Below are 18,691 nucleotides of genomic sequence, written 5' to 3' on the forward strand. Positions count from 1 at the left end.
GTGCTGATGTGATCAATAAAGCTTATACAGAGTTATGCATATCTCTGTTAAAACTCTGTGACTTGACACCCACCCCATCCCCAGTAAAATGCTACTCAACAGAGACCGTCTCTATCAGGGACACAATAGACTAGATTTTCTCAGATAAATCAAAGCACCAAAACCTTAGTCAAATTTTGTAGTGGAGATTGGAAAAGTTTTAATAAACCAAAATTCAAGAGGAGAAATTGTGAAGCTACTTCTAAATAGCTTGTTAGTGATATTTAGGATGGAAAATGGGGAGATAAAACCTGATTGTCTCCACTGACACAAGGACAGAGTCTAGCAACATTGACTATACATGTTTCTTCTGTCCACCATGCTAATTTGGGTTAAATTAAATGGATAAACACTGAGTTCCAAAAAGCCTACATTTCTGCCAATGTTCTGTTGTTAGCCAAGTGTTCTTTAGGGTAAGATATACCATAATGCTCGAATTGGCTTCCACAACTCGATTTTGGCAATGGCTTGACCTAAATGTTGTATGTTGAAAGCAAGGGGATTCCTAAATGACAGGAGTTTGTCCCATGAGACTGTTGTGTGCCAATTCATTTTATACAGTATGGAGTCTCTTAACTTCACTCTTTTGTTGTCACTGAAAGAATCCTGAGTCTTGTTGAGATAAATGATAGTGAAATCTTAGCAAACAGGGAGAATTCTTGGACACATTGGATACAAGTCAGCGCCTGTGTTTGGCTAGGAAAAAGTTGAATGCCTGATGTTACAAGCTATCTAATAATAAAGTGGTAATCTGGAAGTGAAGCATTCAAACACCTTCTTCGGCATTCAGTTTGATTTTAAAATGAGTAGATTTAGTCAACACATATCATTCCTGCCTGCCACTTCTAACTCCCATTAATAGACTATGAAAGAAACTGAGGTTTAAAATCTCTAGCCACAGAATAACTAGCAAATTGCTAGTTTTTTCTTGCATATTGAAATTTGTGGATCAGATGCTTAGAGGTTGAGATGGTGTTGCTCTGTTCATATCACACAAACTGAGGACCTCTCCCTGTATTTCTACTGCTTCTGGTTAAAAAGTAAAAGTTTAAATCATTAGTGATATTAGACTATATCCATCTCCAATTAATTTAATTGAACATAAGTCATCCCTACCCAATTTATAAAATGTAACATTAACCAAACACAAAAACTTCAACACTAAACAATTAAATTAGTTTTTAATAATTAAAATGATACATAGGGAATTAAAAAACAAGCACAGAGATGTCACATGTTATCTCTCACATATCTAAAGATCACAATCACATTCCCACATGCTTGTGGGAATTGTCACATAACAGTTGTCCTTGTTTCTGTTTCCGGTTACTGCCTGTTGATATGTTAGACAGACTTTGAGACTCCAGACTCATGAAAGGTTAGGCTAGAGCTGGGGAGTTAGGTCAGCTGCGTCCTGTGTTCCTAAGACTTTTTTTTTTTAAATTATTATGGAAAATTACTTACAAGAAAATGGTATATCACTCAGTTTTAGATACAAGTAGTAGTTTTTAATCCAGCTCCCACACCAATTGCAGTTAACCAAGTAACAGAAATCGCATTTCAAAATACTGCCATGAAAACAAAGAAAAATAAAGGAAGCTTCCCAGTTGTCAGAGAAAGCAACAGCCTCTGATGGGAAAAATACCTATAATAATAAGTGGGTTAAAATGCAAGTCAGTCTATTGCTTCAGATATATTTTTCTAGATAATTTACTTTTCAACATTCACATGTTTTAATATGCCCCCTGCTTTGTTTAATCTATAATACATTTTAGAATCCCTAATAGTTACAAACATCATTTGATTGGAAGGCTAAGAAATTCTTACAAGTGTTTGCTCATTGTTACATAATTTTGTAAATAATAATTTAAATAGCTCCACATACTGTTATTCCAGCCTTTGGATTGTATGTATCTAGTTTCTCATGGATTTTTTTAAAATTACGGTTGTAACTGATGTAAGCTGAGGATCTATGGAGAAAACACTGACTCCCTTTGGGCCTGCTACTGCTTCTAGTGAAGTCAATGGGAATTTTGTCATTGACTTAGATTGGATCAGAATCAGGTCCTTTGTGTGAACAAAATCTAATAAAAAGGGTAAGAGTGTTACTGCTGAACTGTGGAGGACAATTACATTTTTATTAGTGAGTGTTGACACATTTCTTCAGAGGCCATTCTTATGAATATATATTTTAAGCCCTGCCCTTGAATATTTATTCACCTGACCCTCGATCTCAGTATTACATCAATGGGATGTCTAAGAAAGAAGCAACGTAGAACTTTCAAACCTTCATGAAATTAAAAAACCACACACAACATTTCCCTCTTCCTTTATATTGTTCTTTTTAAAAGCTTCTTTCATCTTGCCATATATTAGGAACAATATTCATGGTATTGGAGTGTGGTCACAATAAACCACTTTAGTGATTATCGTGCACAACAGATATTATCCCTAGTTCAAAGTTTAGATATGTAGTGCTCTAATAAAATGAGAATAGTTAAGACCCTCTCTTACCCTGATTTTGAGTTGTTTTTGCCTTCTCAGCAGCTCTCTGGACTGCAAAGCAAACAATATTTTTGAGCAATACTAGTTGAAGTCAGATTGAAATTTAAATAAATTCAGGATTAATTTTAAAATGTAAAACTGCTAAAGATGAACATGTTTTCTAAATTATCTATTACTTATCAGAAGTCAGCATTAGTGCTGCAGTCTTTGAGGGCTGGTGTAGTTGTTTTTCCACAGCCAGATGTCTTCCTCTCCTACTGGGATGTGAGGCCGGAACCAATGACAATGGGCCCTAAATATAGTATTGTACGCCCTGATACTGTAAGCCTTTTTAGACTCAAGTAGTCCTTAATCACCTGGACAGTCCCATTTACATCAAGGATTACCCTCATAAGAAAGAGCTTGTATAACTGGGCCCAGAGATGATGCATAACTGTGCATAGTGGGGGAGGGGCACAATTAAAACATTCGAGGGGGGGCAGTATGTGACCACCCCATGTGTTGCCTCTGCCTCCATCCCGACTCACATCAGTGGGCGGTCTGCAAAGCAGGCAGCGGGAAGTGCTCAGACTCCGGCAGTAGGGAGGAGAAGCTGCCCCGTGTAGCGGATGGGGGGAGCTCAGCCAGCCTCCCTGCTGTTTCCTCTCTCCCCAGGCTGCATGGACACACAGAGAGTGCTGCCGCTAGGGGGACCCACTTCTTCTTGCTACTGGGCATCCTGGTGAGAGACATCCCGAGAAATCGAGGGGGGGGAGGGCACATGACGCCCACGTGCCCCCCTCCCACACACATCGCCTCTGATTCTGGGCCCATAGTTTATAGACTTCGAGATTTAGCACTCTAGAGCTGTGTGAACAATTGATTTTTCTGTTTGCTGCCCAACCCAAAATACCATAAAGAACATTCATTTTGGGTCTATCTAAAACAAACAAACAAATCAGTTTTCTCAGTGAAATGAAAAACAAAAATTAATTTGGGGTTGATTGAAACATTTTGTTCAACCTGAAACAAAACATTTAGTTTCATTTTGGGATTTTTCAACCCTTTAAAAATTAGTTTAAACAAGTTTCAAAATAAACTTCAAAATGTAAAAAAAGAATTTAAAATGTAAAAAAAAATCAAAATGTTTTGTTTAGAAACTTGTATAAAATGGTTTGAATTCTTCTACAGTAAAACCAATTTTTTTCAGATGAAACTATTCACTGAATTCAACACACATTTTTGAGTAGTTTTGCTCAATGCAAAAATGCCCTTTTTGGCTAATAAAATATTTGTCCCAAAGTTTTGAACAGCACTGCTTTGGTAAATCCCAAGGGAGAACAGGATGTTATGTATAGATACAAAAAAGCCACAACTATAAAGCAAAGTAAGAGTGACAAAACTTTCTGCTCCTATTCTGGCTCCCTTCCAAACATAAAGAGACTTGATTCGGAGGATCCTCCATGCCCAGAACTATAGATAAGCATTCCAGGCAGAAGTTAAAGATCAGAGATTGTGGCCCAAATGTTTTATTGAATATGTAGCCTGATTTAGCCTCAGTCTTATCCATCCCAATTCTTTATATTATTCTTGCTAGTATTAGGACTGATCAATGAATGTGAGCACTATGCATAGGACTGAGGACAGCCTGAATACAACCTTAGTTCATGTCTGAAGCCAAAACTTAAATGTTAGTGCTCAGATATAATTTTAATATATTTCATGTGTTCATTGTTAGGCTGACACATTAAGATACCCAACAAGCTACTGTGCGGTATTTTACATTATTTAAACAATGAGCCATGTTCTGCTGTGCTATACGATGCACACAGGAGGGAATTATTCAATGGGGTTGTACTGGTATACCTGGAGACAGAATTCGGCTCACAGTCTGTATGATAGGGATGGACAAACTCAGTGGAGTTTGAGATTTTTAAAGTCAGTTGTCCTGTTTTTTGGGTGTGCAAACTTGCTTTAGATCACAAATCTTTTTTTCCTCTTGTAATTTAAACCTCTGATTTCTTAAGTGAGATTCAGTTTAAATAAAAACATTTTCTAGTGAAAAGGAAACCTTTCCTCCTGCCCAGTACTGGTCTATCACAGGTGGATGCCTTATTTACAATAGATAACCTGTATTTTTCCTCATTAGATTTTTTTTCTGACTACTTTTCTTCACTCTTGTTTCCCACAGTCCTGCTATATTTGTTTTTCTCTCTGCCCGTTGTAATCTCCATTTTCACCACAATTTTTTCACTAAATTTTTCTTCCTTTTTTTTTTTGCAGTCTCTCCTAAGCAAAATGTGAAATCAATTAACATTGAAGTTGTCAGACTTTCAAACTACAAGATTTGAGTGGGTTTGAAATTAAGCAAAAGGAGTTTGCCTATCCCTGCAGTACATTGCTTATTAAAACAAGTGAAATATTAATTAGTATAATAAACTGATTTGTACTGTGCAGTACTGATTTACTGATTCAGACAATGGTTTGTGATCTTTGACTCCATTATACAATTATTCTTTATTGTTCTGTGTAATTTTTAAATCCCAAAATCTTACTATAGCATTACTTATAAAAATGTACTTATCCTGCTAATACTAGCTGTTGGCAGGAAACATTGAAGGTCTGTATAATTCCTTCAGTCCCATAACAAAACTGTTGTAAAATTTTAAAAGAAAGTACAGGAATAGTACCTAAAAAGTCTGAACTATGTTGTGTCATGGTCTTTAACTATGATAGACTATTGTCTATAAAAGCTTGCTCCTGAACTTATTGTAAAAGGCATTTTTAATAGCTTAAATAAGTAATTACTTTTGGTTATCAGTATAAATACATTTAATTTTATTTAATTTTGATAGCACTTTCTGAGGAAAAAAGAGGAAAGAAAATATATCCTGTACTCATGAACCTTTAGGAAGGCCAGGGGAAAGAGTAGAGTTGAAGTTTATGAAATTGGATCCTTTAACATTTGCTGATTTTTTATTTAGTTTACAAACCTAAGAGCTTCTAAGTAAATTTAAACCTAATGATGTGAACAAAAATCTGCTGATAAAATGATCAGTTCCCTTAACATGATCTGCATAATACTGTCCTGACTAAGCAGATGAGCTCAAGAGCTACTCTATTTTCTTTTAAATTATGTATTATTTAATATAATTCAAGATGTGCTGCTGATTACTGCTTAATGTTGCAATATATTGGGCCAAACACTTGCCACTGACAGTCAAATGTCTTTCTGAGTGAGGTGGGGCGGGGGAGAGAGCAATGCCCTTCTATCTGGAGTGTTTCTGCAGCTGTTGTGTACATTAATCCAGAGAGCAGATCTCTCAACACTAAATATAGCCAGCAGTGTCATTTTACTTGAAAAAAAAAAGAAAGTATTTAACCAAGGAGTCATATTAAATTAGGCTCGATTTTCTTTAAGAAGGAAATGCAAATTACTGTATATTGGTGTAATCTTAGCAATTATAAAGTAATCATGTCACCATATAGTAAAATGTGGAAAAACAAAAGTAAAATTCCTGCAAAGCAATTTTCATGTCATTGCTTCCTTCTGTTTATTCTTCCATCGGAGACAAACAGGCTGAGGGAATTTAGGAACCCCACGAATCCTATTCAAGCTCTTTATGATCCTACAGGACATTGTTTCTCTTTCACTCTAACTCACATGCTTCAGTGTAATTTAAATCAGATAGTTTAAAAGTGATCTGCTCCCTGCATATTTCTGATCTGCAATAAGTAGCACACAGGTATACATTTTCATCGACCCTCTGTGCACCTGTACAGTGTTATCAAAACACAGTAACGATCTAAAGTAAAGACATTACCTTTTTCAATTCCTCCAGATGCTGATGTCCAACTCTGGCACTCAGCAGCGATGCAATTATCCAGAAGTATAAAATTAAAGTTATAGAAGCACAGGAATTCTTCAGGTCCTTAGGAACAGAAACAACTAGGAGTCCATAGATGAAAGGAGTTAACCTTAGTTATAGTGGGGATGGCTGTAAGAAGCCAGATAACCTGTCACCACCGGAGCAATAGCATTTGTCAGTTTGCAGGTCCCAAGTTATTTTGAGCAGCATAAACCATGTGCCTTTGAAATATTCCACCTCATTGGACAGGAGAATATTGAGCAAAGGGATTCCACTGCTATAACAGCACCTATGGACAGCTATTCAATCTTTCCACCCACAAAGCTCCTGCAGATGCTTGTGCAGTGTTTTGCTGATTCAGTCATGGAATAATCCCAATTATATTTGCATTATATTAATTTCCTCTTGACAGAGAAGTTTATATTTGATAATAGGAATGTCATAATTTAGCCTTTGCATTTACTGTATTTGCTATGGTCAGAATTTATTAGAAGTGTAAGATTACACTCACAGGAAAATCCATCAATATGTAACAACTTAAATGTTGTTCAACTATATAGACATAATTCTACAACTTCAATAACAACTCATGATATAGACATTATTAAAAATAAGGTGCTCCTGAATTTTTCTGAATGCTCACATGTGGCACAATATTGCAAACCCCCCTAACAGTAGCCAGTAATTATAAATCCTCCATAAGAAAAAAACCAACACCCTGCTAATTTTAGAACTTCTGAAATGTTATATTGAAAATAAACTTTGGGAAACAAAAAAACAAACAAACAAAAAGCCTAATGGGGCAAACCAGCTTCAGCTGCAAATAAAACTGAAATGTCAAAATATATGTAGAAAAACTTCAAAATATTCAAAGCAAGTGACAGAAACTTGGCAGCCATGCAACTCTGTATTAACATTATTATATTCAATATAGCACATAAGAATTAATTACTGATCAAATTCATGTGACTAAACCCCAGGACATCACTTTGAAAATGCAACGTATAGAGTTTTTCCTCACACTCATTTCAGATACTGGCAGGAAAGAGATCTTTGGTTCCATCATCTGTTAAAATATCCATCTCACCAAAGTGCTATTGGATTTCTAGCATATACAAAAAGTACTAAGCCATAACTCCATCTTTATATACTCTGGACAGTAAATAGGTAATATCTCCATAGCAGCTGGTTTAGCTTTCTGTTATAAACTAGATTTCAACCTCCCTCCAGCTTCACCAAAACAGTAATAATCTGAAACTTATCAAGTGTGCTCCACTGGCAGAGGAGAATTTTTAGGAAATGTATTTTTGAGGTGGAGTTATGAGACAAGGCATGTAAAGCATGATAATGTGAAAAGTCAGGAGTATTTCACTTTTGAAAAGTCTCCTAAACTTTTGGGGTGGTTTTTCGGGAACATTGTGGCAAGAACAGCTTGGGCCATTAACTCCAATTTCAGTTTATTTTGTTGCCTTCACTGATACTGAAAAGTTGAGTAGTGAATTCAGTCCATTTGCAGAGAATTTTGAGAGATGGAGATCAGATGTACACTTAATTATCTGTGATATCTGATGTGAACCTTACAGTGCTGGCAAGAGCAGCCTGCTGATAATGTGATCATTCTAAGAGTTGGTATGGGCATTACAATACCTACAGGTGCAGCCTACAAATACTGCAAGCTCTGCGTGGTCTGTTGTGCCTCTTAATATGCCCATAAAACCTACACAGAGTTTGGCTGAGATTATAATTATTATAAAATTTGCATGGGCTTTTGCAGAACTTTGAACTTCTGACTGGACTACTGTAGAAAGGCCCTGTAGAAAGTCCTGTAGAAAAGCCCATTATGATTTACTCTGACCTCCAGAATACAAGGCATAGAATTAAAGTAAGTGATACCTGTATCAAATCAATATAGATACAAATACAGTCCAATTTTTGAAACAATAATGGACATCAAAGTGTCACAGAGTTATTCATCAATACAGTTAAAAAACTTCCAAGACAAAAATTAAGCTGGAATTACAGTTGTTAATATATATCAACAATGCAAGATTAAAACCTTTAAAGAATACTATAGTTAGAAAGCCAGTCTTTTGCCTTACAAGACACTCCTCCTTTCTAATGACATTTTGATAACCCAAATACAAATTATTTTGCCCCCTCTCAGTCCTCACAGCTGATATCATGTTAGTAGTGCCCATAACAATGACAGGCTGTAAAAGTAATCTAATGGATTTACTTCCATATGTGAAAAACTTCACTTTGAACCATAATTTGGACATATTATTTTAGTCAATATAATTACTCAAAGCTATATTTCTGGCTTTCAATTCTAAAATATTTTGTACTGAAATACTTTTTTGGTAAATTCTCCCATAATCACCAATGGCTTTTGGAATTCTCTAATATAAATTTGCTTAGACATTTTTGTTTAGCAGCTTCACATGAAATAATAATCTCTCTTATGAAAGAATCCAGAAAACAAATAATATTTAAAATGCTTGCCCTGTGACGAGGGATGTTTATGAAATTGTTTACAGCAAACAGCAATATATAATCAAATTTTAAGTAAGGGATTATGAAAATGGAAAATTAATATACTCTTCTTTCAGTTACTTTCTTGTCAGTCCTGAAACTCCTGTCCAGGGCATTACTGATGATGGAGCCAAATGCTGTCACAATAAGAACATAAGAACGGCCATACTGGGTCAGACCAAAGGTCCATCTAGCCTACTATCCTGTCTTCCGACAGTGGCCAATGCCAGGTACTTCAGAGGGAATGTACAGAACAGGTAATCATCAAGTGATTCATCCCCCCTCGCCTATTCCTAGCTTCTGGCAAACAGAGGTTAGGGACATTTCAGAGCATGGTTTGGCATCCCTGCCCATACTGGCAAATAGCCATTGATGGACCTATCCTCCATGAACTTAATGTAACCACACAAAAGCAATCTAAATGGATCCAGTAATCTATTTTGTCCATGCGAAAGTACTCCATACTATTTATCTGACTATTTTTCATAATTAGTCATTTATAAATAAGATTACCATTTCAAATTAATGTTACAAATCCTCCATCCAACAAAGGTTGTTAAAGCACTATTTCCTTGGTACAGAATGAGCAAAAAAAGTTTTGTGTGTGAGAAAGAGAGAGAAACCAATGAGCAAAGTGTCCGATATTAAATAGATACATAAAATAATCACCCAGAGCTATCAAGTGGGTACGCAAAATTTGTTGTGACTAATGCCAAGATATTTTTAAAGAAATTCAAGTCAGAATGATTGGATACAAATGTACTACAAAATATGTAGTTTCTAACACAGGGCATCCTCATCATTATGAAACAGAAACTATTTCAGTATGACATTATAGGGGAAATCCTGCCTGTATTGAAACCATTGACTTCAGTGGGGCCAGGATTTCACATCCAATATCCATGACTACAAGTTTAAACAATTTATGTATTGTCACATCACAACTGTGAGAATTAAAGGAAGAAAACAAAACTTGATCTACTTACTTTTCTTTAGGTTTAGTACAGTTTAAAGCTTTTAAACGTACTTATCGTCAAGCACATCGGTCATTCCATTGATTTCAGTGGCACTAGTGGTGTGCTTGAAGTTAAGTATGCGCTTAAGTGCTTATGGGTATAGGTGAAGTTCATGGAGGAATATTATCTCAGCACCCCAAATCCTTAACTCTGATCACTGATATTTCCCCTTTATTGGAGAACAAACAAGACCTTAATATTTGTAATGAGATTGCAAAACAAGAAAGAATATCCATTCAGCAGAAGACATACTGTTCCTTTTGAACCCATCTAATTAATATAACTAAGACACAGTAAGAAATTTCCAGCTGCTTAATGCATTTGAGTACATCATAACATATTCCAGGTGTTTAACTCACATGAGTATGTCATAACATATTCCAAGAGTTTTGTTATTCACCATAGCATACAAAACTAACTAGAATGCATAGTCCAAATAAGGACTACTCAACTAAAGAAAGTAAAAGGAAATCTAGAAATAGGATATTCAAGCAATTTATATTCACTACAGTGTACAAAAACAACCTAATTTGTTAAAGTGCATGACACCAACTTCAATCTTAATGTACAATGAGACATGAAAAAATGGACAACAGAAAAGAGGAAAACAAATACTGATGCACCAATGCTAGAGTGTAATCTGAGTACACAACATTAGCATCTAGGTTTTCTCATTTATATGCAATTAAATATAATCATATTATCTCAGTTATACTAAAATTCCTCAGTGGAGATAAATGCACTATTTTACTAGAATATTAATCCCAGGTTTGTCGTATCAGTGGACTGTCCTGTCCTTTTTACTATTTAAAGGCAATCTTACAAATTTAAGTATACTAACAACTACCTGCTGTTGTCAGCATCTCTCAAGTTCTATTTTATAACAAGCCTACAGCTGCATTTCATTGCAAAGGTATAAGTTCCATTACTTGTCTAGATGTGTGAATGTACTTTTCTAAACAGGGATTGTAGGGATAATTGTGTGATGATATTTAAGTAATTAAAATATAGGTTGGGCTCAAGAATTATTTTAATGGTTTCATCTTTTACTTCTATGTAGGTGTGCACTGAAGTTGAGAGATGAACCAGTGCAGTGTATCATTTATAAATGAATTAAAATATCAAGCACGCAGTTCTAAAAAAAGATGAGTTTAAGTGAAATACATCCCTAGGTAATTAAATTTATAGTCTTCCTAACCTAATTTACATTAAATTAATGCAATAGTCAAATCAAGGTTATAACTGAATTATAATCAATAAATCAATGGTTCAATGTATCTGGTTCAGCAATTACTACAATAAGTCATTAAATCCAATTATAATTTACAAGCTAAGGAAAACAATTCTTTTAATATTTCACAGAAAGATTATGGGAAGAAGCTGTTCCCTTTAAGCAATTTAACTAAGAGTCTGTTAAAAACAGAGGCTAGTTCTCGGTTGGTTTTAAAGAAGTATAGCTCTGAGAATGCTTCCCTAGTAACTTCCTACTTTGGCTCTCTCTCCTATGAAGCTTCACAGTTCACACAAACCACATCAGACTTTTGTTTATTTAATCTATTTCTTCTCCCCACTTTAACACAATGCCTGCATCTTTCTGGCAGTCTTGCAGAGATACAAAATGATTTCTACAATCTTCACTCCTAGCAGATTTAGGATGACACATGCTTAACCCTGAGATACAATTTAGGTAACAGACTTAAGGCTATGGTTTACACTCCAAGGAACAGTTAGTGATGCACAAAGAGACACACATACACAGAAACTCACGTTAATGGGCATTGGAGTGATTTGAACATCCTCAAATTTGCTGTACAGAAGGATTTTCAAGCCTTCCTATTAAGGTCCTTAACTCATGTGATTGATCTTAGTTTTGGAACTGAGTTGATATTTACCAGTATCTTTATTGACAATAGGATGGAACTTGAAGATTTTTTGCATGCAGGAGGAAAGTTTGGTTTCTTCTCTCTCAGTTGTAGCTTCAGGCTTGGCGTAGCAAATGTTCAGTATCTTTCACCTCTTCTTCTCTGTATGGCCAGTTCAGGGAAGACAGCAAGGTACAACATTGGGTGATGATGCTGTTGTGAGACAGGCCCTTTCCCTGCTTTCTGGATGGTTAGAGTCTTTTATAGGGGTCAGTGACCCCTTATGCTGCATCAGGGGACACCCCAATATCGTCAAAGGCCTGGTACCTGTAATTTGACATGGACCAATGACCTGGCAGCTTTGTCTTGAAGTCACATAGACGATTCCAGGATAGAGTGTACATGTCTTGCAACAATCTGTTAACAACCATGAACAGACATTTCTTGAAAACAGGACACAAGAAGGTGTCATGATAAGGAGCTGGTAGGCAAACTTCTACTTAGGCCCCAGACATATATGTCTCAATTGTTTAAACATAATTAACAATTCATCAGCATTGCTACACAGTCACCCATTCCCACACCTCCTCATGACAGTGAGTTAATTATAACACTGAAAATAACTCTAAGAGGTAGGGACAGAATCTAGGGTAAACGGATGACCTTACCCTGATAATCTTTTGCCCACAAGCCAGAAAGTTGCCTCACACATCTTCTTAGAATGCTGAGTCATTAAACATTTGGCCAATCAAATGTATTTAGGCCTAAATCCAAATATAGCCCATTTTCTCAGCAGAATGCCTTCTTGAACTGAGCCCTAAAAAAGAATACATTCTAAAATGTACAAGCCAACCAACAAATTATTTTATTCCCTTGGGAGATGACATCAAGATATAAAGAGTTTAAGGGACTAGAAACTGAGAGGTAACACAGATACCCAATGATCCTCCTATCGTCCAGTGTTTTGATACATTCTTTTGCAATATTTGCTTTTTTATTGGGAAGAATAAAGAAGTGCAGCACAGACCTCAAACCCTGTGGAATATGAGGAAAAAATTGCATTAAGTTTAGGGCTGTCTTCTATGCCTATGTTGAAGGAATTCTTCCCTGGCCATTTATAGAACTTGTAGGGCCTCTTTATGCCTTCATTTTTTTCACCTGGTGAAAGAAGGGAGGAGGCTGGGGTGAAGAGCTCAGTAAGTCTAAAAAGTCCAATTTTTAAAAGATTACCATAGTTCTGATGTCATTTTATGTAAGAACAGATTTTTGTCTGTGGTTTCAATTCAGTTCCAAATAAAAAGATTTCAAAATCACCAGAACTACCATCATAGTTGGTACCAGAGTTCTGATTACCCATTCAATTTTAATGTGTTAGTTGTTAACATTCACATCCAATAGTGCTGGAAACAATGATTCAGGGTGTGTGTGTGTGTGTGTGTGTGTGTGTGTGTGTGTGTGTGTGTGTGTGTGTGTGTGTGTGTGTGTGTGTGTGTGTGTGTGTGTGTGTGTGTGTGTGTGTGTGCGCGCGCTTTGAGTCCCTTGTTAACTCCTTCACAGCCTTATTATATATCCTACTGAGGACTAATGATTCAGGGATTTTTTTAGCTCTCTGGTGTAACCAACTAGGAACACCATCACATACCCACTTTTGGTTGTGCTCTACCATCTGCTGATCTAGTTCATTCTCCTGATGAATATATTTATTTATGATTTGGAGAAGAAAGCAGACAGTGAATTAGTAATGTTTCCTGTTATGGGCTGGCGAACCAGCTTCAAATAAAAAAGCATAGCAGTTCTATAACCGGCTTGCAGGTTGGACGTGAATTCCATTCCCATAAGTCTCCATTTAGTGCCTTGTACAAAGCCAAGTTAGTTACACAGACTTGGTGCAGGAGCTGTGAATTTCACCCTAGCTGAGTTGTTTGGGTCATCTTTCCCTGACTAGTCAGTTATTACCTGTTATTCGAGGTAGGATACTCGATTTCATGGTTTAGTCCTATGTCTCTTTTTAATCCTGGATATGTAATTATTTAACTCAAAGCCTTTGTTCTTTTGTAAATAAAAATGTTAATATTAATTTCCTGGGTATTGCCACTAAAGATGGGTCCATAGTAACTTTCAAACAACATGTGAGATAATATCAGTTTGGATATTTTCTTTTCATAACATTATGCAGTGCAGTTCTTAACACCAGCATGCAAGGCATTGGGTGACTGCACTCAGATACTATTATTAGAAAGTGTAGACATATCAGAAGGATTGAAAAAAACAGCTTACTTTAAAAAAAAATATGACACAGATAATCATACTGGAACAATCTTTTAGTCCTTACTGTTTTCTCACTCAGATAAAGCTCCCAGTAATGTTACCATTTAACATGACAAGCCTATTTTTGTATTTCAATACAAGTATTGCCTGAGTAAGGACTGCAGAATTTGCCCACTATCATTAGGTATGTGAAACAAGAGTTAGGCAGGTCAGAGATAGTGTTAATTGACAGGGTCTGATCCTATTTCCATTTAAATCAATAAAAGCTCTATTACTCATTTCAGTGAGAGCAGGATCAGACCCTTTCTAAGGAGACATAACTAAAGTCGTAAAGGTACTACTTGACTGTGTGATTAATTGAGCTGTAATCAGTTCTTCTATTCTCCTCTTCAGCCAATGCGTTCATGGTTTAATCCTATATTCGATGTGCTTTTCAATGTGAAATAGCAAACTAAAAATGTATCAATATTTTGCTTGCTTGTATCAGAGAGAGTCCAAAGAGACAATCTTGTTCAATCCCCCCTCCCTCCAAACATAGAGAAAATACCCATAAAATGTGTGTGTGCGGGGGAGGAGGGGAGTTTTTTTCATAGATGGCAATTTTATAAAGAACAGGTAATCTTTTGTTGGTTCATATAAACATGTATATTTTGAAACTATGGTGTATAATTATAATTCTTCAACTTTGAATTCTAAATATATATCCTTATTACCACTTAAATGAGAAACTGAACAGATCTTGACAGTTTGTTAAAAAAGATTCAGTAGTTACCTTTTTTTAATTCCCAGTGAAGGTTTTAAAAAATATTGCATGAGCAGCATCAGTTTCTGTGTAATTTTTTTGTTTCAGATTTTTTAAGGTGGGTCCTCTGGTTAAGAGCCAAATAACATTGGGGTTTTATTTTAAATTAGGATGTTTTCTTTTTTAGGATTATTGGGTCCATTTAAAGGGATTGGTCATCTTGAAAAGATGACTGACTGAAAAAAAGATAGCAAAAATTATTTCTCTCTATTTTTGTTTGTTTACTTTGTGCATCACAGCAATTTTTATATATTTCACTGTTTCCTTTGTATGGTCAGTATTTACTCAAGTTCTCCCTTATACATTTTTAATTAATATTTTTTTAAAATATAGACATATAAAGAAAACTGGATTCTTAAACTAATTAATATCCAAAAATTCAAGCGGATCGTTTCTCTTTAACATTTTAACACACAATGCTATCTAAGACCCCAGTCCTGCAAGTAGCTCCATGTGAATGACTGCACCACAACTAAGGTCGGGCAGTTTGTCTGGGGCTTACCCAGGAAGGACAGCTCTGCTTTATGGGCGGGGGGCAGGGAGGAGGAAGCAAGTCAGAAGCTGCTGTAAAAATGGTGCTCAGTGGTCAGCTTTGCAGCAATCACTCATCCAGCCCCCCCCCCCCCCCAGGAATGTGAGGTCCGAAGGGTATAAAGGTATGAAACCTGGGTGGGGCAAGTCTTTGTTCCACGCAGCAAGGAAGCCAGCACCTACCCTCCCTCCCCTAGTGGAGGCTAATGGCAGGCTCGGTTAGGACCTGCTGTGGGCATTACGCTAGTCGCTCCTTTTAAAGCGGGGCTGGGAAGGAATTTTTCCCGCTCCACCTGAATTGGCTTTGGTGGAGTGAGGTTTTTTTGCCTTCCCCACAACGAGTGTGAGGGAGGACCTTTTCTGGTGAGAAGAAAAGCTGGTAGGCCATATGTCGCAACTTATTTTGTAAGATTGGGTGGATGTCCAGTGCAGGTACTCCATAGGGAAGGCAGCCAGTGACCAGATAAATGGCCTGGTAAAGGACTTAAAAGGAGGTACTGGATAGAGGAGCAGAACGGGGGAGAGGGTTGGGGACTCCTCTGATTGGTACAGCAGGGAGACCCCCCCCTCCCCGTTTCACATAGCCTACCTTAACCCTCTTACAAGGCTGGTGGAGGGTAAGGTCCAAGCCATGGGTCGGCTGGGGGACCTGGATGAAAACAAAGGAGGGCAGGGCTGGTGGAAGCCCCTGAGAACTGATTTGAATAAACATGGATTTGCCTGCACTGTACATTTTATCTGCCGGGTTGTCCCAGACATCTATATAATAAAGTTGCGGTCTGATTAAAATCCATAACAAGTGTCTCTTGTCCTTCTTGTGGTGTACCCAGACAATGGATTCCTGTGTCTGCGCAGAACCTCCATATGGCTGAAGAGGTCTGCTTATACAGCTTCTGGCAGAATTTGGAACTAAGATAGAATCTCTGATTGACAAATATTGTAGGAATCAAAGAAAACTACTTGTCCTTCCAAACAGCAAAATAAGCATAGAAAATACAAAAAGAAGATTAAGAGGCTCAAACATCCACTTGCTGAAGGGGAAGGAACAAGAGACTGTCTGATATCAAGGCACCTGAAAGTATTTAACTGGAATTCCTGACAAACAGTTAAACATTAAAGTCTTTGGTGTTGTACCGTGGTCTCTGCTGCAAAAGGAATTTTGCCAGAGTAAAGGATTCAGACTCAGGCCTTTTAATTTTCTCTTTAATCCTTTTGTTAAAAATAGCTTAAAGCGAACATATGAAATATGGGTATTACATAATACAGGAAAACACTGATTAAAAACTGATATTTGTAGAAGGCAGAAATTGTGTCCTACAAAAGAAACATCTGATGCATAAATGAAAGAACATTTACATTACATATATATCAATATATGCCCTGTGGTTTTTGCTCATGTATTACCCATTCCAAGATAATTAACTGTGTCATTAGAAATAGGGGGTTCTACCACTGTTTTTTTTAATCTCTCATTCCTGATTGTAGTACTTTTTTTCTTCCACTCTTTACATTAGTGAAAATGTTATGTTATATCTCCAAGGAGGCGAGAATATACCCCTAACTACTGAGAATTTCAAAACACTTTTTTTGAGCAAAAGGTGATAGAAATCTTAGAAATTCCCATTATACAAATCCAAGCTGCCGAAGAGCTACAACAAGACTCATTTCTTCTGCAATCACCACAGACACTAATCCAGGACACTATTGTTTGTCACCTATCCATTTCTAAAAATAATAAAATAAGTGTCTCTCTAAGTTAACGCTATCCTTTGGGTCTTCCAGTATATTTTGTATCAGCTCTTTGTCTGTTAGATTATAAACTTCTCAGAGCAGAGTCTGAGGGCTAAACTGTGGTCCCAGTGACTACAATAGCAAAAGGATTTTATCCTGTATCTTCCTTTTTGGTTTACACAAGCGCTGATCACACTGATCATATACACCACTAAATTAGAAACTAGCACCAGTGATTTCATTCACAGTCCTGCTTCACCCCCTCAAACATCATTTCATATCCTATCTTGTGTGATATCACCAACATCCCCATGTTTCTTCAGCAAACTGGGTTTCTTTGAATAATAGAATCTTTGCATGCAATAGTAAATAAAATGCTGTCTGAAATGCTCTCATAAAAACTGGATAAGCTAGATGGCCATGTGATGTGGGTCACAAGAATAAAAGAATTATAAGAAATTACAGCCTACATTAAATTAATAGTTGAACTAAATCTAGTTGGGTAAAAATTTAGCAACAGGATAAAGTGATTATAAACAAATAATTGATTTAAAGTTAATAACAGTATGTATAATTAGAACTTACTCTGCTTTACCTTTGTGGTATTCTTTACCTAGCATATCTGCTACCCTCTCATTTACGCCTTACGTAAGAAAGTAACTTGTACTGCCAACAGTTCTACTTAACTGTAATACAAAATAAGTAACTAAATACAAGGACCAAAGTACAGAATAGTGAGAAGCAGACTGGCTGGAAGCCAATGCGACAATAAAGCATAGTGGTTTTATGGACAGAAAGATGCCTATATTTGAGAATTAATTATCATTAATGTGGACTGAAGGCCTCAAGTCTCACAGAATTTATTTATAAATTCATCCTAAAGATGCTATATTTGAAAAGGAAGGAGGACGCTGTATACAAGTAATTACTTTATAGAAAGCGTCAAGTATCAGAGGGGTAGCCATGTTAGTCTGGTTCTGTAGAAGCAGCAAAGAATGATGCATCCGAAGAAGTGGGTATTCACCCACGAAAGCTCATGCTGCAAAACGTCTGTTAGTCTATAAGGTGCCACAGGATTCTTTGCTGCTTTTATAGAAAGCGTGAAATTTCCACATTGTACTCAGGAAACCAAAATGAAAGGGAGAGGTTAGGAAGACTGTGCTTTTTTTTTATTGCAGTCCATGAACTAGATTAGGGCCCCATTGTGCTAGGCATCATTCAGACATACAGGAAATGATACTCTCTGCTCCCAAGAGGTCACAATCTACAAAAAACAAAACAAAAGAAAACTATGTTATGTGTTCGACTTCAGTGATAGGGACACAGTTTTGGAGGCAGCTAAAGAAAAGTAGGAAACACCATTTTATAGGGGCTAGAACCTTAACATGGTCAGCTGGATCTTTACCTTTACTTCCCTCTGAAAATCAACAGATTCTCCACTTTTCTGGTTTCTTGACATCCCCGCCCCAAAGGTGGAATTGAAGTGATTTGAGCCACCAACAAATGGTTGTTGTATGTTAGCTTACCCTTCCCTATTACTATTTTTCTGCTCTATCA

The 18,691-nt window shown here is 36.6% G+C and overlaps 1 protein-coding gene across 4 annotated transcripts in view; it reads right to left on the reverse strand.

The window, feature by feature from the left end:
- The window catches only part of MYPN (myopalladin), a 133,122-nt gene that overhangs the window by 88,121 nt on the left and 26,310 nt on the right, over positions 1-18,691 (reverse strand). The window contains exons 1-2 of one of the 4 annotated variants that reach the window (XM_039546938.1): positions 12,471-12,600; positions 11,708-12,219 (exon numbers count right to left, since the gene is read on the reverse strand). In XM_039546938.1, coding sequence (XP_039402872.1) covers positions 11,708-11,736 — 29 coding nt within the window. In that variant the 5' untranslated portion in view covers positions 11,737-12,219; positions 12,471-12,600. Of the gene's footprint in view, positions 1-2,553; positions 2,571-6,347; positions 6,549-11,707; positions 12,220-12,470; positions 12,601-18,691 lie in introns of those variants that run through there. The other 3 variants (XM_039546939.1, XM_039546942.1, XM_039546940.1) reach the window with 3 other exon arrangements.

The sequence above is a fragment of the Mauremys reevesii genome, linkage group 7 (genome assembly GCF_016161935.1).
Source record: "Mauremys reevesii isolate NIE-2019 linkage group 7, ASM1616193v1, whole genome shotgun sequence".
NCBI lineage: Eukaryota > Metazoa > Chordata > Testudines > Geoemydidae > Mauremys > Mauremys reevesii.